The sequence below is a fragment of the Camelus dromedarius genome, chromosome 10, assembly GCF_036321535.1.
Source record: "Camelus dromedarius isolate mCamDro1 chromosome 10, mCamDro1.pat, whole genome shotgun sequence".
Taxonomy (NCBI): Eukaryota; Metazoa; Chordata; class Mammalia; order Artiodactyla; family Camelidae; genus Camelus; species Camelus dromedarius.
The window spans coordinates 77,076,626-77,102,165 of NC_087445.1; the positions used below are offsets into that span (position 1 = coordinate 77,076,626).

Sequence of the window (25,540 nt, forward strand, 5' to 3'; positions counted from 1 at the left end):
TCAGCTACGGCTCGTATTCCCGGCCTGGTGACACTTCTGTCTCCTTCCAGTTCTTCTGCCCTCTTACTGACTTGAATCATAACTTCCCTTGTACATTCGCTATGACAGACGTTCACAAGACACCCGAGCGCTGCCCGACCCTGACATGCGTTTCAGTCTTCACGTGCGGGGCCCGGACTGTCTTCCCTGAGTGGCCCCCGCAGCCCTGGAGGCTGCCGGGCCCTGACACTCTGGCCGCTCTCACCTTCAGAAGCAGGTGGTATTTGAGGACCCTCTGCATGGGCACCACCAGCAGGTCCTGCAGCTTAAACTTGCCGTCCTGGACCTTCAGCGTGCATTCCTGAGGGCCGGGGAGCAGCAAATGAGTTCAGAGCTCCCTGCCCGGCAACGCTGGGCCCCAGTACTCCCGACCCCAGCCTGGGGAGGCGGGGCCGACCCAAGCCCAGAACTTGGCCCCGGCATCTGGGCCTTCCCCGGGCTGGCTCCCGGAGACACGCTCCCAACCAGGTGTGTGCAGACAGGTGGATGGGGGCCGGCTGCCTCTCACAGCCTCAGGGGTTTGCAGCGGCCACGTGGGGTCTCCGGGATTCTGACTGACCCCTGGCCTGGGGTCTACCAGAGACACTCGGGAAGCCAGCTCACTGAGGTGGGCTGCCCTCAGGGGCTCCCCACTGGTTGCCTGGACACAGGAGCACCAGGCATCTCCAAGAGGGGGCGTCATGCCCAGCATTCCTGGAGCAAAGGGACGTTGCACCAGGGTTCACTCTGGAAACAGTCTGGCCAAACACCACATGAGAAGTCCAGCGTCCGGGGGCAGCCCGGCTGCCCCAGTGAGGGGCCTGGAGAGGGGCTCACGCGGGAAACTCAGCAAGGACCAGAGTCCAGCCCTGAGCCTGGGGTGAGGACACAGCAGGGGTGGGAGGCTCTGAGGCTCCCAGCAACGTCCGTTACCTAGGGCCCCCTTGGCGTCCCAGCGGGCCCGGGTCAGGGGTCAGTCGCAGTTCCTCACGCAGCTGGACCTGGTCCCGGGCCCTGCCACCCCCGCACCCCAGGGACTCAGGCTGGGCCCTGGTCTGGGACGGTGAGCTTCCCCTGCCCACTCCCAACCCCAACAAAACAGAAAGGAAAAAAATCATCTCCAAAAACATCTACACAAAAAGTCACATCACTGCCCCGTCCCTACCTTCCCACGAGACCCCCAAGAGGCCAGAGCACTGGAAAGGGCCAGGGCCGGGCCGGGAAGCCCCATTACCTCGACTTTTTGTCTGAAGTCCTCCCTGCTGGCGAGGAGCTGGTTCAGCGTGTTCTGGGCGTGCTCCATGTGGCTGCAGTACTCCCCATAGATCAGGAGCCTGGACGGCAGGGGCGCACACACAGACACACACACACACACACACACTCGTCGTGAGCCCGCTTTCACCGCAGGCTCTAAGCACAGCAGACGGGTCACTCCCCGTGACAGCTCCCCACGCGCTCACACATTTGATGGTTTTGTTCTTTCCTTGTGGCTGCCTCCCTCCCTTCCTGAAATACCGCCGGCCTTGGAGGAGGGTTGTCAAATGCTGGGATGGAGGGCACCCCTGTCCTCCCCAAACCCAAAGAGAGACCCTTCTGTGGTTCTGTTTCAGGTCAGGACCCGGTGTGGGGATGCCATCCTCAGCCCCGCATCCTGACCCTGGAAAAGGCCAAGCTGGAGAGAAGCCCCCTTTCCCAGGCGGGGGGACCTCAGCAGGCTGAAGCTCCAGCCCACACACGGGGCATGAAGGCCCGTCCTGGTGGCCCCTGAGCTGACGTCTCGAGGTGCGGGGACCCTGTGGGCCCCTCTTGCTTGCAACCGGCACTGCTGCCCTGTGCCTGGATCCTAGGCACCCGCCTCTCCGGGCAAGGTGACGTCAGCCCCAAGTGTCCCTCGGCACCTGGGAGACGGGTACGTCGGCGAGGGCCTCGGGCACCCAGAGGAGCCGTGGGGAAGCCGCCGCGGGAGCAGGTGCTCTCTGTGATCCAGCCCCGCCTCCCCCTGCAGGCTCCGCTGCGTCCACTGCATCCCGGTCTCCCACCAGCCATCCTGGGTCTTATCTTGTGCTGCCTCCTCCTAACCCCCTATTCTCTGTCCCCAACTGGGCGCACGACCGTCCCCCAGGGCCCACAGACGGGAGCCCCCAGCCCCAGGGCCCCAGCGCTCTCAGGGCCTCACGTCACTAGCCTGAAACTTCATCTTCGAAAACCCGGTCACCTGGCTACAGAAGAGGCCCCTGCAGAAGAACCAGGCCGGGGACGCCTCCAGCGCTGGGAGCCACCCCGACTGGATGCTTCACACACGACGTCATGACTTCACCCCACTTACAGACGTGGGATGATGAACCCCACTCTCAGGCGAGGAAACTGAGGCCTCAATGAACTTGCTAAGAGTCCTCAGCCAATAAGGGGTGAAGGTCTGGCCGCCAACGCAGCCTCACCAGGAGGCCAGGCCATGCACAGGGATCCCAGTGACAGGAACCTGTCAGATGCCAGGTTATGCTGCGTGTCAGCACACGTCTGGAGGCCGCCCCCAGCCCGGCTCTGGGAAGCTCGGGACAGTCTCTGGGAACAGGCCCAGATGGCCTCAGGGCCGTTTCTCTGTCCCCCGTGGACGCAGCTTCACCTGGGGGCACCTGGCGAGGCACGCGGGGTGGGCAGTCGGGCCTGTGCCGTCACTGGCTTCACTTTCCAGGGGGGATGGTGCTCCAGAGCCTCCTGGTCCGTGGGAATCCCTGGGGTCTCCCCACAGGGCCCAGGGGGCCAGCATTGACCGCGGCTGGGCCAGGCATCGGGAGACCCCGGCTCTGCCAAGACCTCCCCAGGGCCTTGAGGGTTTGGGGCAGAGGGCTGGGTCCTGTGTCTGCAGCCTGGAAAGCAGCCGGCCCCAGCTGGCAGAGTGTGACGCTCTGACCAGGAGCCACGGTGCACGAGGGCCTGAGCCCTGGTTTCCACTTAAGTGACTCTGCTATTCAAGTGAGAATTTTCATTGAAAAGTTGCTTAAAATCCATCATCTCTGGAAGCAATTGGGGCCTGGAGCCAGAGGTTTCTGTGCAAGTTGTTTGAGGTGAGCTGACGGGTGACGGCCTGGACACCCACATCAAGGAAAATCTGCGTGGGCAGCGAAAACGCAGATCGCAGCCCAGCAGAGACGCCTCACCTCCCAGGTCACAAAGGCCCCTGCCTCCTGCTCTCTCTCAGGGCCCCCACGCACTCCCCGTGCTCTGCAGACCTCATCCCAAATGCCTGGGGCCCCACAGCTCTGGAGCGGCCAAGCCAGCCTTTTGGTGGCCCCCTTAGCTTCCACACTCCCCAGGCTCAGCTGAGCCCGAGGTTTTGACGGACAAGGTGTGCGGAGAGCGGATCCCAACCCTGCTTTCCCCATAGCATCTGCCTGGGCTGGCAGCCTTCTCCAGCCAGCAAACTTGTACTCTTCTGTCAAAACCCTGCCCTATCATTTCCCGCTGCGTCCCTTCCACTCCCCACTCTGTCCCCTGGTTCAGTGGGGCCAGACAGAGAAGTATGGAATGGGCAGGGAGCAGCGGGGCAGAGGCCTGTCCGGGCAGGTGGCATGCACAAAGGAGACGGGGTCACCCCCACCTCCGCACCGGCTCCGAGCCCCGGGATGGGTCTCCTTCCTCCCCGCGTCCCAGCATCCAGCCTGGAGCCCCGGCCTGCACAGGCCCTCACGCGTGCACATGCCGAGCAGCTGTGACCACAAGCCTCCTGCCGTTCTCCTCATCTGTAAATAGGTGAGGAGGAGACCGCACCGTGGCCACGTACAGCCCAGACCCTGCGATGCAGCCACACCTCGTCCTCACTGATGCACCACTTCCAGCCTCTGAGACTCGACAGGACTCCTAGGTCACCAGTAAGGCAGTGACCCGGCCGGGTCCCAAAGCAAATCCACGACCCACGTGGTGCCCAAGCCCAGTCTTCCCAGCCACACGGCAAGGCTGCAGTGGTCTCTCCTGAGTCCCTTGGACGACACTCCAGAACCGGACCCTCTTGCATCCCCGTCCAATTGCAGAGCAGACACACACACCCCTGCTGACCCCGTGGGCAGCCTGAGATTGAGGGGGTGGGACTGCACAGGGACTCAGCTGACCAGCCAGGGATGCCCTATACTGGGCCGAATGGGGGAGCCCAAAGCCACGTCCACCAGGAGCCTCAGGAGAGAACCATACTTGCACACAAACGAACGTATTTACAGAACAGAAACAGACTCACAGACAGAAAACAAACCTATGGTCACCAGGGGAAAGGGAGTGGGCAGGGATGAGTCGGGAGTTTGAGACTTGCAGACACTAACTGCTACATATAAAGCAGAGGAACAACGAGGCCCTCCCGCACAGCACAGGGAACTGCGCTCAGCATCTTGTGATAGCCTATGAGGAAAGAGAATGTGAAAAGGAATAAATATATATATTTACCTACAACTGTATCACTATGCTGCACACCAGCAATTAACATAACTCTGTAAACTGACTATACTTCAATTAAAAAGAAAAAGAAAGAAAGTCTTTGCAGACGTAATTATAGTGAAGACTGAACTGAGGCCATACTGGACTAAGGTGGGCCCTAAATCCAAAGGGAGTGTCCTTGTAAGAGAGAAAAGGCCGGAGGCACAGAGGAGAAGCCGTGTGAGGATGGAGCAGAGGCTACAACGATATGGCCACAAGCCAAGGACACCACGGGCCCCCCGGGGCTGGAAGAGGCAGGAAGGACCGTGGCCCAGGGACACTGGCTTGGATGCTGGCCTCCAAAACTGAGAAAGAACTAAATTTCTGTTGTTTGATGCCACCAACTTTGAGATCCGTGGTTACAACAGCCCCAGGACGCTCACACTGACCCCTTCACCCTCCATCCACACCGCAGCACGTCCGAGCGCTGACCAGGGCCCCCACCCGTCCTCAGCTTCGCCATCCAGCAAAGGTATCGACAGAGTGGGAGCTAAAGGCCTCTCCAGCTGAGGGTCCGGGGCAGCCCTCCAGACAGGGAGCCATGCGAACCCCAGCAGGAGCTGTGGGCGCTGAGATATGGGAGGGCTGTGTCCACGCAGGACACCCAGCCTTGGGCTCTGAGATGACGGGCCCTTGAGACCCTGGACCCCGTGAATGGAAGGCACAGCCAGAGTCTAACACTAGAGCAAGGAGAGGCCACAGAGTGCCAAAGCGCTCACCTGCCCAGAGCCTCTCTCCAGACACTCACGGAAATCCCACCGGGTCCCGTCATCGGGGGGACGGGTGGGGGAACCTGCTGTTCATCGTGTTCCAGATGACGTTCCTCCTGACAAGACCTGCGCGAGGCCCCACAGCAGTGCCCCCAACAGCCAGTCTCCTGCCTTCCCCCGAAGGCTGGCGTCCTTCCTGGTCCTTCCGCCCCACGTCCAACCTGCCTGACTCCCTGACCCACCAGAGGTCAGGCTCCCGCCACCATGGCCAGCCCCAGCTCTGAATACAAACAATGGGACTTTAATGCAAACTCCTCCCCAGAGCCAGCTCCCTCTGTGTGGGAGATGTCTCCTTCACTCCCACATGGCAAGGCTCACAGGAGCATCTGTCTGCCTTGTCTGAGGACCAAGGCTGCATTAATGGAAGTATAACCTCCAAAAAGAAGGAGGTGACTGTCCTCTGCACTCGGTGCTGATCATAGTGTACTCAGATACTACACCACCCTTCATCCGTGTTGAGCTGCTCAGATCTTGCCACTAGAATTCCTTGACGGTTTCCCCTGTCCTCATTAAAAAAAAAACTAAATCCCTATCTTGGCCTACCAAAGCCCGCAGAACCTTGCAACTGCTCCTTGGAGAACCTTCACTTTGTGCCCTTAATCCTGCTCCTCTGGCCTCTGCCAGTTCCCAAAATAGTCAGAGCTCCAATCTCTGGCCAGGGCCTTGCCCTCTGCTTCTGCTGCCCCCAGCTCTCCAGAGGCGGTCTCTTCTCACCTGGGTCCTTGGGGGTCCCTATCCTCTGATGCATACCAGCCCCCTCCCCACCTCGCTGGTCCCCCTCCCCGTCTCTCAGCCACTATCACAGCTCATGAGAAGTCTTTTGTCTGTGGACTTGTTTCCCAGGAAGAGCAGAGCCTGCTCTGTTCACCACGGTGTCCTTGGCCCAGAGCTCAGGAGCCACACAGAACAGGCATCATAAATGCTGGTGGAATTGGTGAGCCAGCGGATGTCAGGGCCTTCGAGGACTCAAGGATCGAAATAAAACTAGAAATAAAAAGGGAAGTGCCACTGTTTCCGATCACCAAGACATGGAAGTAACCTAAATGTCCACTGACAGATGACTGGATAAAGACATTGTGGTGTACATGTACAATGGACTACTACTCAGCGAAGAAAAAGAATAAAATAGTGCCATTTGCAGCAACATGGATGGACCTGGAGATCGTCATTCTAAGTAAAATAAGCCAGAAAGAGAAAGAAAATTACCATGTAATATGAATTATATGAGGAGTTAAAAAAAAAAAGACACAAGTGAACTTATTTACTGGACAGAAACAGACTCAGAGACATAGAAAACAAACTTATGATTACCAGGGGGGAAAGGGAGTGGGAAGGGATAAACTGGGAGTTCAAGATTTGCAAGTACTAAACTATATATAAAATAGATAAATAAGTTTCTACGGTATATATTTAGTATCTTACAGTAACCCATCATGAAAAAGGACATGAAAATGAATAGATGTATGTACATGTGTGACTGAAACACTGTGCTGTACACCAGAAACTGACACAACATTGTAAACTGACTATATTTCAATTTAAAAAAGGGAGGCGACAGAAAAGGTGGACACTGGGATGGACACAGTGATTTTGGCAAATGAGCTCTGATGAAATACAGCCACCCCCGCTCCCAAAGGGACCCCGACAAGAGGGCTGAGCCCCCGACGCCTGGCTGGACGGTGACTGTCAGCAGAGCTCCTGGTGCCAGGATGCACTCCGCTCACCGCAATGCTCAAAGGTGGAAAGGAGACCCGGGGGCAGGTCAGCCCAAGGTTGTGTACAGAGGATGGCACTGGGCCTAAAGCACACTGGATCGCGGGACGGGACGGGCAGCCGAGCCCGTGTGCCGGGGAGGTGGAGGGTCCCGGGGGCAGGCAGGCCGTCCATCTGTGCCATTCCTGCCCTCCAGCCTGGTCACCGGGCCTCAGAGCCAGTCCGGCTTCAGCCTTGTGTCCCACCCGCACCCCACAGCCAAGGAGCAGCACTCAAGAGGGGCTGGGAAGTGTCCGCCATGCCCGCCACCTGGGCGAGGGTGAATCTGACGGCAGCTCAAGTCCACCAGCCGGGCTCCATGGGCCCGCCTGGCCCGTGGGCTCGCAGCCAGGGGAGAGGAAAACCTCACCGGGGGCAGATGGCAGGCTAGGGAGCCAGCCTGACGCCCAGCCCCACCCGCATCCCCACCCCTGGGGCCGCTGGCACGCGCCCACCTGCTGCTGCCACCTGTCCGCGGGCACTGCTGGCTCCCTCATGGCCCCAGGAGCTCCCCGACCACGGCCCCTTAGGGAGCAGGCTTGAGGAACCGTGCCTGCTCCGGGGGACACAGCTCCTTGCCTGGGGCTTCAGGACACCTGGGGAGAGCACCTGAGAACCCGGCCCCTGGGCAGGGAGGGCTGTGAGCTGAGCTGAGCTGAGGGACCTGGTGGGCAGTGCAGGGGGCGCTCCTGCAGAGGAGGACGGGATGGAGCCACGGCCCCACCAGCCCCCGGGGGGCCTCCTCCAGCTCCCAGGACCCCGACCCCCCATCAGACCCCAGGAATCAGTATTTTTAACAAGCTCTCAGGTGGCTCTGCTGAGCAGCCAGGCAGAGGAACCACGAAGGGAGAACCTTCCAGCTCCTTCAGAGATTCTACAAGGGACAGAAAGCGAGGTGCCATCTCCTGATGGATCCCTTGAGACGCCAGCCGCTGAACCCACCATCTCCCCCCCGCCCCCTGCAACACCGGCATCTTGCGAGCACTCTGCGTAGACTGGCTTCATCCCCGTCAGCAGCCCAGTCTCGGAGAACCAGCTGCTGGGGTGTGAGAGAGGGAAGCAGGGGCCAAGGCCTCCATTGGGACAGCAGAGCCAGCCTGACAGCTGTCCCCTCACACCTGGTCGGAAGCTTCCAGAATCCCAGTCCTCCCCCACCAGGCTCCAGCAAGACATTGTGGAGAACAGAAGGCTGGCTCGGCACCCCTGCCATCAACTCGGGGGACAGAGGGGCTGGTTTAAGGCGAAGAATCACATAGACTAACGGAGACCACAAAACAGCAATGCAGTTTAAAAAAAAAAAAAAAAAGTCCCTGCAGTGGTTCCCAGGAGCTGTCACCCTCCTGCGTCAACAGTGTGATTCTGGACGAGGGTCCCACTCACTCGCGGGCACAGTTACCAGGGCTGACCTTCTGGCGGGATGGAGGCTGGGCCCTCTCCTCATCTAGACTCAGCCTGACCACCTGGGCACCAGCTGGGGGTGGGGGATCACCTGGGATTCTGACGAGATCATCTTCAGCCCCTCAGGCTCCACGGACATTTGCCCCGAAGCTGCCGGGAGCCGGACGAGACTAGGGCTCTGTGCATCACGGCCCCAGAACCACTGTCCCCCTATGTCCAGGGCTGAAGCTGATTTCTGCCAGGACAGCTGCACATCCACAGCTGCCGCGTGCAGCCCGGCCTGGACACCCAGGTCCGGCCCCTCCGCCCGCCAGGCCTTCGCTGGGTGTGGACCGGCGTGCTCACAGCCCAGGACTGCCCTCTGTGCACCCTCACAGCACAGAGTGGCACAGACACCATCCTTGTCCCTGACCGACCGACGAAGAAGCCAGGGTGCAGTGTCACCCACGGGCAAGGAAGAGGGGCTTGGCCTCGGCCCTGAGGACCCGGAGCCTGGGCTCTCAGCCAGTCCCCCTGCAGCCCCGACCCCTCTCTCAGGCCTGCACAGCTGCTCCATGCCACCCCCAACCCGGGCCCAGCACTCAGGGACAGACTGTCCCAGAGCCCAGTGTCCCCGGGGCCTGGAGCGCAGCAGGGGCACCGTGATGGCTCGATGCCCATCAGCTACCGAGACCCCCAGGAATAGAGGTGGAGGGGCTGCGGGACCCCCGAGCGGCCCCTCCCATCCAGGCTGTGAGGGCAGTTTACAAGTGAGGACGGGGTGGCGGGCGCCGCCCCCACCTCAGACACCACCACACGCCGTAAACTGGGTGAAGTGGCCCTGCCAGCTCTGCCCCGACCCCGGGGCAGAACCAAAGGGACGCCTGGAAGCTCCTGAGGCCCTGCAGACAGGGAGGGCGGCAGGGCAGGCCTGCCACTCACCTTTCCTTGAAGTCCAGGAAGACCTTGGCCAGAGTGCTGCCCCCCGCCATCATGGACACGTCGATGGCCCTCAGGAAACTGTGATGCACCTTAATGACATCCTGGGACGGAAAAGCAGTAGGTGCGTGAACAGGCACGGGGGCTGGGAGAGCACACACGCTCTTCAGTCACACTCATCCAGATCTGTTGTTCTGATTAAGGATGTCATGCGAGCGGCCGGGCAGAGGGTGCACCCTCCACAGAAACGCCCTGTGCTGTTCACTAGAAGGTGCTTGGTGATGGGCGTGCACGGAGCCCTGAGCTCATGGAAGCCCCACCGCAGTCTGAGAGCAGCCGTCTGCAGCCCGCATCAGCCTGTCCAGACATGTGGTACCCGACCCCAGGCAGGCTCTGTTGCCAGAAAGGGACAGTGTCCCCAGCCAGCATCCTGGGGACCCGCCCGCTGTGCGAGGGAGTGAAGGGGCCACGGTGGGGCCCAGGCCCACAGGCTCAGAGGGATGAAGTCTCCCCACCGAGGAGTCAGGGCATCAGCCCCGGAGAAGTGTGTCCCACTTACAGAGCAGGCGGATGAACGCAGGCAACCCCACGGCCCCCCAGTCCCCCACCTGGGCCCCCATTCTGCCTATGGTCATTTTTGCCACTGTTCATGGCAGGATGAACCCCAGGTCGGGAGCACAGAGGGCATGAAAATCCAGGGTCTGCATCAGCCTCGCCAGGAGGTGAGCAGCGCCCGCCCCCGGAGCTGATGAGGGGCCGGGGAGCCACGGAGGCTGCCACACCAGCTGCTGGCATCCTGCAGGGAGCAGGGCCAGGGCCCCCAGGGGAAGCCCAGCCACGTGCAGCCGCCCTGCTCTGCCGACCGCGCCACGGGGGGCCTCCTCACAAGGACTCGCTGTCCCGTGCCCGTGCTTAGGCTCCGCAGAGCAGCACAGGGCTAGGTCTCTGCCCAGCGAGGTGAGGCGGGCACATTTCTCTCTGGCTGCTGACAAAAGCTCACGCTTTCTCCAGGGTGAGTGCGTCTGAGATGTGCCGCCAGCACAGGCAGAGGGCGGGGGAAGCGCCCAGAATCTCCCATCTCCTAAAACCAAAGACTCTGGAGGGAAGGGTGGCCGCTCTCTTCCCATCTGTCGGCCCCCAAAACACCCTTTAGCCAGGACCAATCATGCAACTGGCAAGAACCAGCCCTCCCGGACCCCCAGGGATCAGCCCTCGGGGACCCCTGGGGATGGTCAGGCTGGAGCTGGCCTGAAGCCCCAGCAGCTCAGGAACCACAGCCTGCACGCGGCAAGCTGGGGTGGGGGGCTCCTCACCTCCAGGTTGATGAAGACGGCTGCCATGTCCGCCGGGCTCAGCACCAGCCTCAGGGGGGTCATGTAGTTCTGGAAGAGAGAACCCCATCACTGCCGTCTCGCCCTAGGGGACACCAATCACCTTCCAGGCCACAGTCCCCAGTGGGAGGGGCTCCAACACCCTCCGAGCAGACGGGTGACCGGCAGGCAGCATCCCGTGGTGCCGCAGTTCCCCCGTCAAGGGTCGCCGGACTGGGCTCCCCGCAGGACAGCTCCTCAGCCCGACACACAGCTCAGTGCTGACCGGAGAGCGCGTGCCTTCTGGGGAGATCCGAGCACCACTCTGCAGGGCGAGCGCAGTGCGGGACGTGCGGGCCCGGGTGGGATCCGGCCTGAGCATCCAGGCAAGCACACACCCCACCGGGGGGGCAGGCTGCATGGAGGGCCCCGCGCACGAGCCACTGGACCTCAACCCTACAGAACCCTGGCTGGGCTTTGCCGTTGCTGCTGGGGCTCCCCGGGAGGAGGGGGCATCTCCCAGGGGTCTACCTTAGGATGGAGACAGGGCCACGATGCCCACTAGTTCCCGAGTCTGCACTCCGGAGTGTACCCCTAAGCCTGCCATCAGAAGAGGTGCTGCCCAGCCCCGTAAGCCCCCAGTGGCGGGGGCGCTTCTGCCCGAGGCTCTGAGCCCAAACTCGGACGAGGTGCCCACACGTGGAGCTCAGCCCCTGCCCCGGAAGCCCCTGCAGGAACCCTCCCCTCTCTCTGCCCCTTCTCCGGCAGGGTCCTGCCCCCTGGACCGATTCTGGGCCACTGTGCGGGCACTGGCCTGTCCGGCTCGGTTTCCTCACCTGTGACATGGGGACAGCAGTGTCCCCTGGGGTGGTTAGGGGAGGATTACAAACATGGTTATCCCCAAGAGTGCCCAGCATACCACACGCCCCGAGCTCAACCCCCGACGTGCACTGTGCCCGCCACGGGCTGCGCCTGCCCTCCAAGGCCGCGTTCCAGGGGTGGAGACAGTTTTTCTGCCACGGGACTCGGGCTGTGTAGAGCCTGCAGGGCCCTGGAAGGAGCTGACCTGGGAGCCGGACTGGAAGGAGAGGGTCTGCTGGGGGAGGGGTGGGCAGGGTGCAGCTGGGATGACGTGTCTGCAGAAAGGCTGAAGGGCGGGGGCCTGAAGGGCGAGGGTTGGGTGGGGCAGGAGGAGGGGAAAGGTCAGAGACCTGGGGCCAAGGGGCATCTTAGGACTCCTGGCTGGAGGCTCCACAGGGCCCTAAACAGTGGGGACCCCTTTGGTATCCCCATCACGGCCACAGGTGGCCCTGCACTGTAACCCGGGCTAGGCAGGAAGGTTCTACCTCAAGAACGATCCTGCTTCCTTCACCCCAGTAAGCACTAGCAGCTGGCAGTGAGGACGCCCAAGTGACAGGGAAATGGCATCAAGCCAGCGCCCACTGGAGGCCAGGATGGGGCAGGGGAGGAGGCCCACCTGTGGTCCAGCAGGAACTGGGCAGGCCGGCGGGGAGACAGCACTGACCAGCCATTCAGGGGAATGCAGGGTCAGCCACGGGGGTTCCAAAGACTCATGTCATCGGGCCCAGCAATGTCCCAGGTGCAGGCCACTCACAGCCACCTACAGGGGGCACTGCTGTCTCCCACTTACAGAGGGGAGGCCGGGTGCAGAGCGCCCAGCTGAGAAGATATGTATAAGGAGCTTAGCTCAGGGCTTGGCCTGGCTGAGAGTATACAGAAGGCGCTTAGCTCTGGGTGAGGGCGTAAACATAAAGAAATGAGCCGTAATGACGCTGGGTTTAGGCTGGAAAGAACTGCAGAGACCCGCTCAGGACAGTCCAGAGCTGGAGCTGAGGCTGAGGGACGGGAGGTGGGACCCCGGCCGACGTGGCGGCCGACACGGAAACTGACCCGCATGGAGCTTGCGGGGAGGGCAGAGGGCAGAGGAAAGGTGAGGGCGACCTCCTTTTTGGCTACGAAACCGAGAGGGCCACTGCGCGCCCCCTCCACCACCGTCGCCCCTGCCTGGAGAAGACAGCACCCCCGGGAGATGGGGACCTGGTGGCTGCGAGGTGGCGGCCGAGGCCCACGCCCACCTTCTCAATGTCCTCCAGGGTCCGGCAGTACTTGGCCTCGGTCTCCTGAATCTCCAGCAAGCAGCAGTTCCTCTTGTCGTCCTCTGTCATTCCCATTTTCTAGAGGAAGGACACGGGACGTGAGCCAGGACCCGCCAGGCCCACCGCCTGCTGACGCCCAGGCCCGGCCGTGGGGTCGCCGAGCTGCAAGGGTGCAGCCAGGCGGGAGGCGGGACAGGCAGGCCCTTGCCTCCCTTCTGCAGCGGAGGAAACTGAGGCACGGGCAGGGAACGTGGCGTGAGCCTGGCACCCGGTGACAGTGCAGAGGACCAGCCAGAGACTTCTGAATCTCGGTCTCCACCAGACCGGCGTGAGGCCCTCAGAAGCGACCCCCTCCAGCATGTGCAGGCGGGCACATCACACCTTCCCAAGGCCCGAAGCCCGGCTCGGCCTGGGAACGCGGCACTGAGGGCCCAGGACCCCCAAAACTGTGTAAGGATGTGTGTACCAGGGTCCTGAGTTGTTTCAAAGGGGTCTGAGACCTCCCTGAAGGTGGAGGAAGGCGGCGCTGGCAGGACTTAGCCCGGCCTCCCTCCACCTGCCACTTACCTGCATGTATCTAATCTGAAAGCGTGAAGGAGGAAACAGCAGAAAGAGCCAGTTAGCAGTGCTTCTTCTTACTCACGCTGTGCTTGGGGAGACCAGGGGGCTGCACACTTAGCCAGCGGCCCCAGAGGCCACACCACACCCTCCGCGCATCGGCCTGGCTGGGTGGGGTCGGCGGACAGCACCGGGACTGAGCACGGGGCAGCTTCCCCTTGGGTGGGGTCCGAGAGTGGCACCTGCCACCCCCTGGCTTTATCCTCCTTTGGAAACACCATCCTTCCTCGTGTCTCCCACTTAGACTGTTCAGAGAGCCCCAGACGTGAGAGGGGAGGAAATAAAACAGCTGTTTTATGTCAGAGGACCTGGTGGGCGGCCGGAGGCCCACCCTGCCTGGACAGACAGGACAGCTCGTGGGCCCAGCACCGAGCATTGGGAGCCAAAGCAGCACAGGGCAGGTGGGACGTGGGCCTGTCCCCAGCACACAGGCGGGCATCTGCCCCAGCCCCGCAGGTCCTGCCGTGTACCTTCAGGACCAGGGACAGCAGCAGGCTCTGGGGAGCAACCCCCAGGGCCTCCACAGGCCGGGCGGACGGGGTCTCTCGGGAGTCTGCATGGCTGGGGGGGGGTCCCCAAGACAGCCACCCAGGACTCTACACCACACGCCCTTGCTTGACCCGCAGGACAGCAAGGTCCCAAAGGGCCCGGGGGGTGTGGTGGCCTGTCTCAAGCTTGCTGCCAAAGACAGAAGGCCGGCCTTTCAGGGCAGCTCCAGGGAGGCTAAGCAGGGCCGCCTGCAGCCAGGCACCAGCCTGGCCTTCCAGCCCACGTGGCCCACTCCCCTGGAAGGCTCGGGAGCAGGGCTGCCCACTGCAAGGCTGCCCGGGAGAGGGCAGACCAGGGGTCACAGACCCACAGCTGCCTCCGGAGCGAGATCCCTAGCACCTATGGAGAAGAAAACCCCCTTCAGCCACATGAGAGGCCACATGAGAAAACCGTCCTTGACGGCAGAGTCTGGAGGCTGTGAGCCGCCGTCCAACACCCCTGCCCCTCTCCCGGCACGGGGGACCCTCTGAAAGGCCTGTGGGAGCTGTCTCCCAGAATTCTGCTTCTCCATCCCCAGCTGGTTACTCCCACACCAACGGAAAACACTGAAACTTGCTTTCTGAGAAATTTCCCCCATTTCTTGGGTGAAAACAAATGGTACCAAAAGCCTCTGCAGTTGGCAAGCGGCATCTCGGCCGCCCCCAGGAGCCTGGGGGTGTGAGGGGGCTGTCGCCCGCCCCACCAGGTCCCCGCCCCCCATCCTGGCCCAGCAGGGCCACCCCCTCTCCCCCCCCCCCACCGCTCGGCAGCTGTGGGCGACACAATGGAGCTGCAGCAGACGGGCGTCCGAGAGACGATTAGCCAGCGCCCGTTGGGAAGAAGCACCCGCTCCTGAAAGACACGCAGCTGGCTAACCGAGCCGAGGGCGGCTCGCCGCTCCCTGCACAAAGGGGCGGAGGGGTGCGTGCTGCTGAGACCAGCAGAAGTCACTGCCTGGGCTCCCTGGGCAGGACCACGAGCCCCGCGCGCCCTTCAGAGACTTCCACGGCCACGCGTCTGGGGAGGTGTCGTGCCGGGGCGGTCACAGTCTCCCTAGAACATTTCAGAGGGAAGAAGGGCTCCTGGCCGACTGGCCCGAGGGGAGGACCCCCGTGGGGGCCGGGGAGGACCCGGTGCAGCTTCCTGCCGGCTCAGACGCTGGGGTCGGCGCAGAGGCTGTGACGGCGGCGCGGGGCGGGCGGGGCGTGGCACGGGGTGGGCGGGGCGCGGCGCGGGGCGGGTGGGGCGCGCAGGGGCTCACCATGGGCTGCTGCACCTCCACCTTGATGATGTCCTCGTAGATGTCGTCCCCTTCATCCTCGCACGGGACGCAGTCATAGATGTCCTCCCCCACGTCGTGCTCGCTGCACAGGGGGGAAGCAGGTCGGAGGGCTGAGCGGCCGTCAGTGCCACCGTGAGCCCCTCCCTCCCTCTCGGCCTCGGTCCCCTGGTCTAAGGACAGGGCGCACCACCTGCCTCCCGGGTGTCTGTGAGTTTCACTCGGGCAGCCTGGGGAGCATATGGTGCCCTTCCTGCCGCGCTTCTAGAAGGTCCCACCGTGACCACGCCCAGCTTCTGCAGCCCTTGAGTAAATGCAGGGGCCACACGCCAGGGGGGACCGGAGGTGAGACACCGCCCTGGGAAATCTTTGCACAGCCAGTCAACAGGCGTGCCCAGCCTGGGGCCTGCGCTCCCGTCTCCCGGGGCCCACACCTGTGACCTGGAGGCCCGAGTACTCCTGGCTCAGCCCAGGGTCCCCCAGCCCTCGCAGAGGAAGCATGAAGGTCAAAGTGCAGAGCTCACACGTGAGCATCTTCCCTTCCAGGCGGTAAAGAAGCAGAGCAGAGGGGCATGAAGTTTGTGACGGGACTCACCAACCCAGCAAGGAAGCCACTGCTTAATTTGTAGTTCAGTAATAAACCTTTGTTTCAGCTCATGATCTTGCCAGCAAGTCATCCCCTCTGATCTGCAAGACTTAGGTCATCGGACACCTCCCCCAAGAGGCCTTCGGGGCTCCACCGCCCGGTCTGCGACCCGGGACTCTCCCTGACACTCCTGTACGAAGTGCACCCCTCTCACCGCTTCTGCACCTGCTCTGTAAGTGCCCGTGGATAAGCCTGCCTCTTCCCCAGGCGAAACCCCGCTTCTTAATCCCGCTGACCTCCACGCCTGACCCAAGGAGGTACTCGGTAAACATTTCACCGAATCAGCGCACGAGCCGACCGAACCACCCACCAGTTCCCGCGGGGCCGGCACAAACCGCCCCCCATGCCGTGAGGGTCACTCTGGCCTGGGGCTAAGGGACGGGAGCCACACTGGGCCCGGGGCGGCCAGCAGTTCAGTCTGCCGTGGGGTCCGTCCTCAGCGCAGCTGTGCTCCAGGCCAGTCACCCTGGAGGCCCGTGCCAGTCCCACGCACCTCTCTGTGCGAGGACACACCCCACGGCCTGGCCCGGAGCAGGCCCGGCACAGTTCCCTTCCGAAAGGCGTCAGAATGAGGTGGAGCAGCCCCCTCCCCACCGGCAGAGCCGGAGTCCCAGGGACGGGGAGGGTCGGAGGCCAGGGCAGAAATGACACCACCCTCTCTTAGGAATGGGTTCCTGGCCCCACCCCACACCCAGCTTTTGAATATTAACTGTCATTCTATAGGCTGGGGCGGGCGGGGTGGGTGGGAAGAGAGCGCTGAAAATCTAGCGGACAGGGAGGGCATGTTGTATTCAAGGAAGGCCTTCCCGGCCGGAGGGGTCTGGTCTCCCCAGAGCGCCCTGGACGCCTCCGCGTGGGACCGAGCTGCAGTGGGGCTGTGGGCAGGTGCATCTGGACTTCTCTCTGGGCGGTTCCGGGGCTGGGCCAGCTCCCATCTTGGTGAGACCTCCACAGGCGGCTGATGAGCGAGGGGCTGCTTTGGGGTCCTTCCCTCTACGCTCTACAGCCACTCCAGGTGTGAGGAAGCCAAAAGCTGGCCAGAGGACAAAGCCAGGTCACGTTGTGCCGGACCAGCCGCCGGACCCCTGTAACTACGATGTGACAGCCGCCCACCCACTGACAAGACACTTCGGACCCCAATGCACGTGTCAGGCACCGGAAAACATGTCTGCTTTTCAACCTCACAGACCCTTGGCGGTGGAGAGCACCGGCCGTCTCAGATGAAAGTCTCACCGAGGCCCCAGCAGCTACCAGGAGAGGTGAGGGGAGCTCAGTCAGGCTGGTCCTCACCCTCTCCCGTCCGCCCTCCACCGCAGGATGAGCATGTGGATGTCGGCAGTCCTGAGAACGCATCCTGGGGTGCAGATCAGTACCCAGACGGTGACAGAGCCTCCCCGCTCCCGCTGGAACCAACGAGAAGGCAAGGAGGAGCATCTGCAACTCCTGGATTTGCTCATTCCCCGTCTCGGAGGTCCGTCCCCCAAGGCAGGCCTAGGGAACGGTCACTTATGTTGACACAAACCACCCCCGCCTCTCCAGATGCTGTCCCCAAAGGAAACAGCTCCCGCAGCTCTGCCTGCCAGGTTCCTGGGGTCCAGGCAAGTCCCTGCAGGGGTCCCTTCCACTGGGTTTCAGACACCCCGGATTTCTGTCTTGCAGCCAAGCGAGGCTGGTGACAGAGGCCCCATCGAGGATCCCGACAGCGTGGAACAGAGGGGAGACAGGGAAGCTCCTGGGCTGCTAACCTAGACACCCCGAAGGCACATCAGGCTGTTCGTCAGGTACGGAGACAGACATCGGCTTTGCTCTGATGGGCTGGTGGAAGGAAGGTGGTGGGGTGCATGACAGTCAAACAGTTGAAGAGCCGATGAAATGAATAAAAATGACAATGCCAGCCTGGAAAGGGTCCTCCAGGTCACCGGTGCAGCAACGGCAATCCGCCAGCCCAGGAGCCCCCGTTCTCACCCCACGTTTCGGGAAGCACCCTAGTTGATCCTAGGATTCCATCCCACCCAGCTCGGAATCCCTTTCAGCAAAGGCCTCCGTGCCGCCCCCACCACCAGGCAGCCAGAATCAGGGCCCGAGATGCAACTCGCTCATCTCCCAGAGGAACTCAGGCTCTCCGTCGTGGGGTGGGGAGGCCGGGGCGGACATGTGGGAACTGGCCACGGTCTTGCAGAAGCCGTGTTCCTGTTCCGGGGCCTCCCGGTCAGGTGGACGGGTCCCCTGCTTTCATTGGCCGAGTCCCCGATGACGTGGGCACTGAGGGCTCTTCAGAGAAATACAAGAGGCGATCTGTTGATCTTGGGGTGAGGCGGGCACCTGACCCATGAGGAGCCCGAGCAAGAGCTGCAGTATTTCTAGGAGGGAGAGGACAGCGAGGGCTGGAGGGGTCAGAAGCTTCCAGGACGGGAGGGACTTGAAAGGTGCTCGGAAGCCATGTGGACTGCAGGGTCCTAGGAAGGTGCCCTTCTACGCCTCCCTCTCTCCTGGCGCCATCCTCAGATCCTGGCACACCGACGTCTACAGAGCTCCCACTGCGTTCTAAGCACGGGGCAGAAAGCCTTCACACAGGTTTCTCACCGTGTTTTGGTGACGGTTTGCATAGACCGAGGTGCACCCTTAGGCGCACTGTTCTGACGAGGGGACAGACACACCGGTATAGTTCACACCCCGCCGCATCACAGAACATTCTCATCTCCGGAGACGCCCCCTCCTCCCGGATCCACCCCTAGTCGCCGCCCCCACCACAGCTGCTCCTCACCACAGGTCACTTCTCTCTGCTCTAGAACGTCATACCAGCCGCCACGTGCGTCATGCCACTTCCGTGTCTGGCCTCTTGCCCTCAACGTCACACCTCTGAGACCCACGCAGTTGCCTCCACTGCAGGTCATTCCTCTTTACTGCTGGCCCTAATCCATGCTATGAAGGTGCTGCAATCTGACATCCACTCTCCTCCTGAGGAGTTCTGGTCGTTCTCAGTAAAAGCTGCTATGAGCATTCCTCTTCTTTTCCTTTCAGTGGACTGAACCTCCCCCCCCCCCACCCCGGGGAGCGGAATGGCCGGATCACAGGCAGGTGTGTTCAGCTTCATCAGCAACTGCCACGCGCTCTCCCAAAGCGGCCGCGGCATCTACTGCCCCCCAAGCAGCGTGCACCGGCGAGGTGTTCCTGGTCCTCCCCAGCTCTGGCTCTTCCCGGACTTTTAAATTTTAGCCACTGGGGTGGGTATGTAGTGAAATGCACCTGCGGTTTCATTTTGCACCTCCTTCCTCAATGATGACGCTGAGGATTTCCCCATGTACTGACGCGCACCTGTGCATCTTCCCAGGTGGAAGGCTTGCTTGAGACTTTTTCCACTTCTAACGATTGGTCACCTATCTTTTCCTTATTGAATTCTAGGAGTTCTTTATATATCATGGATACAAGTCTTTTGTCTGACATGTTTTGTGATTTTTTTTTTTCAGTCTCTGGCATGGCTGCTCATTTTTTTCATGGTGTCTTTTGATAAGCATTCATTTTGAATTTTAATGAAAACAAATCTATCGCAGTTTTCTTCTTCGGTGTCCTGATGCTACCCTGTGTCCCGTCTAAGAAGTCTTCGTGCCTCGAGTTAGAAATCGTTGCTTCCTTCCATGCTGCAAGGAATTTTCTCCTATGTCCCCTCTAAGAACTCTACAGTTTCAGTGTTTATATTCCGGTCTCTGATCCATCGCAAATTAGTTTTTGTGTATGGCGTGAGGTAGGGGTTGGGGGGCATGTCCCCATCCCCACGTGGATACCCAGGCGTTTCAGAACAATTTGCTGTACACTTTCTCTTCCTCATTGGATGGCTTGGATCCCGTGGACAAAAGCCAGCGGGCACGTGGGTGTGGGCGTGGGCGTGCTCTGGCCCCTCAGTAGAGTCAGCTGTACTTATGCCACTCGATTGCTTTAGTCCCGTCGAAAATCTTGAAATCAGGGAGTGTAAATCCTCTAGCTCTGTTCGTTTATAGGACTGTTTAGACTATCCTCAAGTCCTTTGTGTTTCCACACAAACTTTACAGTCACCTTCTCCATTAAACGAAAAAAGAGACTGCTGGAATTGTAACAGGAGCTGTAGGCGAATCTACAGTTTAATCTGGGGAAAACTGACGTCGTAACAGTATCATCTTCCAATCCATGAAGACAGTACATACTTTCGTTGATTCGGGCCTTTAGCTTCTCCCGGCGACATCCTGCAGTTTTACCACCGAGGCTTCGGGGTGTGAGAGGCGTGTTTTTGCCCCGCTTACTCCCTCTCCCTTCACCTTCTGGGATTCCGGTTATACCTGTTAGACAACTTGACGCCGCCCCACGTCTGAGGCTCTGCACGTTTTCCAATCTCCTTTTCTCTGTTATCTGGAGTGTGCAACTTCCACTGAACTATTTTCAAGTTCAATGACTCTTTCCTCTGCCACCTGCAATCTCCTATTAATGAACAGTGACTGTTCATTTAAGTTACTATGCTTCTTGGTTCGAGAAATTCCATTTGGCCCTTTTTTTTTTTTTAATAGTTTCTGTTTCTCTACGGAGGCTCCCCATCTGTTCCTTCGTTTGGCACACACTTTACTTGGAGTCCCCAACCATGTTTATAAAAGCTGCTCAATTGTGAGGCCAAGTCACCTCAAGGTGGGTTCCCACTGCCCTGTTTCCTTCTTTCCTTGACTACGACTCACTTATTCTTGTTTCTTTGCAAGTTGGATGCTTTTTTTTTTTATTGGATGCTGGACAGTCTGAATGATTTATTACGAGGACTCTGGATCTGACTATTTCTCCTGAAGTGTAATATTTGTTCTGACAGTTAACTTGGTTGGCTGGACCCAGACTTCACACTGCATCTTCCCTGCCGTGGGCAGCAGCTGAAATGGCTGCTAAATTAAGTTTCCAGCTGCTTTTTTTTTTTTTTTTTTCTTTGCTGGAAACCTTAGGGACTTTCCTGAGTTTCATGGTCAACCCGGGATTTAGGTGGATTATATAAGCAGATTCGGGTCTGTGGGTCCCTCCCTGCCAGCATTCCCCTCCTAACTTTCTGGGCTGTTCTATCAGCCCCAATTTCTTTCCTCTGACACCTCAAGCCAGTGAGAGTGCAGCTTTTCACATGGATGAAGATGTGCCCTCAGCAAAGGACAACAAACTCTCCAGTCCCATCCACGGTGAGCGCCCCTTGAAGAAACGGCAGGTTCCTGCGGGTGGGAGAGATGACTTTCTTTCCCTTCTTTGTACTCACGGAGGGAACAAGACCACCAGACTGAGACACCGGGAGTACACCCAGGTGGCTCCCCAGACACATGTCCACCACTATAACCTCAGCTGTTTCTTTTCCTCAAAATCAATACAGACAAAGGACAGTCATTCACACAGGGTCCATTTTCACACACCCCATTCACCTCTTCTAATTCACTCCGGGCGCTGAGGTTAAAAATAGGCAGCCAGAAACAGGAGACCAAGAGCTGCGTTCCGGCATCTGAACTTGGGACAGAAAAATCTCAAAAATGCAGACACCATCACCTCTCTCCATTCCACAAAATGTCTGTTGCCCACAGCCGGCTGAAGGCTGCGGACGTGAAGGTCGGGGTCACGCCTGTAACGGCCTAACTTCACCCTTGAGTCATGAGGGCCCTCACCATCCTGCTCTCCGCACTTACAGTGCTTTCCACTTATGAAAATACTCTCCAACCATTATTTAATTCAGGCCAATGAACACTAAGAAACATAGGTTCCTGCATATTATATGAAGTCATAAAACGGTAGTACTAAAATATCGTTCTGTGCGCGTTCCACATTAGGGGAGAAGGAGAAGTAAAAGAAACAGCAAAGAAGTTGGTTTTTTTTTAAATGAAAACAAGTAATGAAAAAGGGTATGTATGTATTTACATGCATAGCTGAATCGCTGTGCGGTACGCCAGAAACTAACACTACATTGTACGTCACCTGCACTTCAATTTTAAAAGGGAAGGAAAAAAAATGAAATGAAAACACAATCACAAAGTAAAATTAAACACATCTGTTAAACTCAGCAATTAAGCTGAAGAGACTATCAGACTGGAGGGGTTTAATCAACACTTTTCCTAAGAAGAGCTCTGTGCCGGGAGGTAGCGTGTAGGGCGTGGGGGATGCAGAGAAGACAGAGGAACCAGCGAGGTCTGTCCCAGTCCAGCTGGGGAGACGGTCGGGGCAGCAGGTATGTCTGAGACGCAGATGCTTCTAGAATAAAGGAGTGTTCTTTGCGTGGGTGACAAGCTCTGGTCCCAAGAGTTTTCTGTTCCTTTGGCCAATGCTGGCACGGAAATTCCACATGTGCGCTGCTAACTCTTAGCGAAGGCGTCGCCCCCAAGAACAGGGTAGGGGACAGGCTGCAGGTCTCAGCGCCTGCTCAGGCAGATTAGCCTGTGCTGTGACCGGCCGGGCCCAGTGCGTCTGACGGCCGTGGCTGCTGACGGACACAACCGGCGGGTGTGGGCTGGCGGGGAGGGGAGGGGTGCAAAATCAGGTCCCGGCGAGTCTGAGTGTCCTGGAGCGCAGCGCGGTGACCTGGAGGTGAGCCCGGCGGCGGAGGACCCGGGCCTCTGTTTCCTCCTGCGATACGAGCTTGACGGGCGTCCAGCTGTGCCCTGGACCTCAGAACCGGAGCCAGCCCCCCGCCTCCCGCCACGCCCCCCCGCACACTGCCCTGCGGGGGAGGGGCAAGGAGGTCGCGCCCGCCCATCCGGGCCTGATGCATTTGACCCAACCCCCCGCCCAACCTCCCACAGTCCTTGAGAAGGACCCAAGACCCTGCAAAGCCGGAAAGAGCCTCTGAATTGCCCCGGTGCGAGCCCACCGCGTCAGGTTGCTCTGACTGCACCCGGCTTCTCTCCACACCATCTCTTGGACACACAGAGCCTCGTCTTTAGGTTCCAAGTTGTCAGAAGCTGCGCTTCACGGAGAAACTCCACGTCCCGGCGCACTGAGCCGTCTGCGCACAACCACTCCCGATCAACGCTGGACCACAGGGCTGGCGCCCCCTTCTCCCGCAGCTCAGGCCGGGGCACCCCTGGTCTCCCGTCATTTGAACTTGACTCTCCCGAGAGTGACCCTGAGAGGGGAAGCGGTCAGGCGAGTCCAAGGTGCCGGTTCCCGGCTCTACAACTCTGAGTGGGAGGACCTAAGCCTCAGTTTCCCCGTCTGCAAACCGAGAGAAAGTCCAACCTCCTGGGAGGGTCGTCGGAAGGATGAGCCAAAGCGCGGCGACCTGTGCAGGCCTAGCACGCAGTAGGTGCTCAGTAAGTGACCGGCGCGCCCCCCCAGACGGTGGGTGGGGTGCAGTGGGAGGACATTGAGCCCAGGACCACGCGCAGTGCACGGAGGCCGTCAGCCCCGCACAGCCGGACGCTCTGAAACACAGCAGATGAGACAGGTGCAGCCGGGTGTCGGCACTGATTTGTCTTCCGAGGGTGTCAGAGGCGGCCCCCCTCTGCCCAGCTGTCCAGGAGAGAGTGGAGGACGCTGTGAACAAAGCAGTCCTGGACCATGGCAGGGACGTGGCCACCCACGCCCACGTGAGCCCACGCCTCGGCGAGCCCTCAGTTCCCCCTTCGGCGGGACGCCGCGGCCTCTCCAGCCCCAAGGCCAGGTTCCCGGGGGGCAACCTCCCTTCTGGCCTCCTCTGCACCTCGTCCTTTCACTCCCGCTGCTTTCCAAAAGGCAGCTGCGCCGACAGACGCTACATCCTGACCATCATCTTGGTCCTCATGGTGGCCGGGGAGCCTCGAGGGGGGCCCGAGCGCGGCCTGCTGCCCTCCCGAGGGGACAGGACCCGCCTCCCTCACCTCCCGCAGACACCGCGCGGCCCCCGGCCGCCCCGAAGCCTCGCCTGCCTACCCCGATTTTGTTACAGAAAGTCAGCTGCTCAGAGAGCCCCTGTGTCCCTGCTCCGCCGCCTTAGGAACATCAGACAAAAGCAAACAAACTCTCCGCTTCTGCCTCTGGCGAGCCTGTGTTTACGGTGGACCCACAGGCGCGACGTGCATCCTGGCCCCGGGCGTCCGACGCTGGGGAGCAGGCACCCAGCCTCCGGTGACTGGTCGTTAGGAAACCAGATCGGACGTCTCCTGACCTCCGTCCACACCAGTCAGTGGTGGCGGCAGAGAGGGTGGGCCTGGAGGAGCCGGCTGTGCGCTGCGTGGTCTGCACGTGGGGACAGACGGACAGACAAGGCGCCGCTCACACAAGGGAGGGCGGCCTCACGTGCCCTTGGCAGGCCCTTGCCCCAGCACACGAGGAAGGGGTTTCTCTCCCCACAGGTGGGGAAAGCAGGGGCCAGAGAGGGTAAGGTGGCCCCCCAAGGTCACATTCGGGAGCACAGCTAGACAAGCTGTGGCCTCCAGATTCCCCGCGGGGGCTCGGCTTGCCCGGCGGTGCCTCCTGTGCTTCCTGCCAGGACACTCTCTCTTCCAGGGATTCTTGCTCAGCAGTAGAGGGGTCTCCCACCCTCCAGACCTGGTCACAAGGATGAGGATGGCCAAGCAGCAGATGGCTCTGGGTTTCAATCCTTCCTGTGTCAGGTCAAGTGTGCTGTGTGACCTCAGGCAAATCACACACCCTCTCTGAGCTTAACTGCCTCAACTACAAAATGGGGGCAGGACCACTCAGCTGGCAGTGTCGTTGTGAAGGCTGAGGTGATGGGGTCAAACTCAGGCCCAGGGTCTGGCACTGAGGGGGACCCACTGAGCTGTACCTGGAACCACTGCTTGGATCCTCAGTATAGGAGCGAATGTTCAGGACTTTGCCCCCCGGGCACATCCTCTGCATCACAATGTGCAGGGCCAAGCTCAAGTTATCTGCTTTTCCTGTGCTCTGTCCCCTTCGGGTGACCCTCATGGGGAGCTCACCTCTGGGGCAGGAAGACAGTGACAACACGGTGACAGATAACCCTGGTGGACTTTTCAATCTTCTGGGGAAGGGGCACCTCATTCAACCTGGCGGGGCTGGTGATGGCTTCTTGGAGGAGGTAACCTCTGGGTGGGTTTTGTAGTATGAATAAGAGTTTGGCAACCACTACAGCAGATATTTTGTACATGACGGGATTTTTTACAGTAAAATCTGGCACATTATGTTTATTCTCTTCTTTTTAAGCAGTATTTCTCAAGTGCCACTGTGTGTCAAATCAGTGTTGAACACATGAGACGTAATGTAAAGAGGGCTAGGTGACTCTGGGGCCGGGACTACCAGCCCTTGGTCCCTGAGAAACAGACACAGCTGAGACCCAGACTCTCCCAAGACCCCGGCCCCAAATAAGGCAGTGGCTTGCCCGGTGGGGACGAGGGCAGGTTTCCCCCACATGTGCGGGTCTCCCTGAGTGACAATGAACTTCCACACAAGGCAGTGTGAATGCGAGGGAGCAGGGGAGAGCTTTTAAGAGCTTTCTTTGCAGCTGGGAGCGGCGGGCAGGCACGGTCGCTGGGGTGGGGGTGAGTCTCTCCCTCGCGTGAGGGTCACAGTCAGGCAGAGGGACTGTTCCTCGCGCCCTGCAGTCAGGGGCCGGCGCCCTCCCAGCAAGCAGCTGCCCCCCAAACCTGTGCACCCCCACCTCACGCCCCAGGGACACAGAAGACCAGCTCCAAGAAGACGCCCAAATCCCCTTGAAGGCAGCATCGTGACTCGGGAAACTTCCACATTTTATGCTGCTTAAAAAATTACCCAGACGATGCTAACATGACACATTT

At 60.2% G+C, this 25,540-nt stretch overlaps 1 protein-coding gene across 6 annotated transcripts in view; it reads right to left on the reverse strand.

The window, feature by feature from the left end:
- VAV2 (vav guanine nucleotide exchange factor 2) overlaps positions 1-25,540 on the reverse strand; it is a 167,944-nt gene that overhangs the window by 27,186 nt on the left and 115,218 nt on the right. For all 6 annotated transcript variants that reach the window (XM_064490738.1, XM_064490739.1, XM_064490741.1 and 3 more), the window contains exons 5-10: positions 15,152-15,254; positions 12,724-12,822; positions 10,631-10,699; positions 9,321-9,421; positions 1,253-1,352; positions 245-340 (exon numbers count right to left, since the gene is read on the reverse strand). In XM_064490738.1, the coding sequence (XP_064346808.1) occupies positions 245-340; positions 1,253-1,352; positions 9,321-9,421; positions 10,631-10,699; positions 12,724-12,822; positions 15,152-15,254 (568 nt within the window). The remainder of the gene's footprint in view (positions 1-244; positions 341-1,252; positions 1,353-9,320; positions 9,422-10,630; positions 10,700-12,723; positions 12,823-15,151; positions 15,255-25,540) is intronic.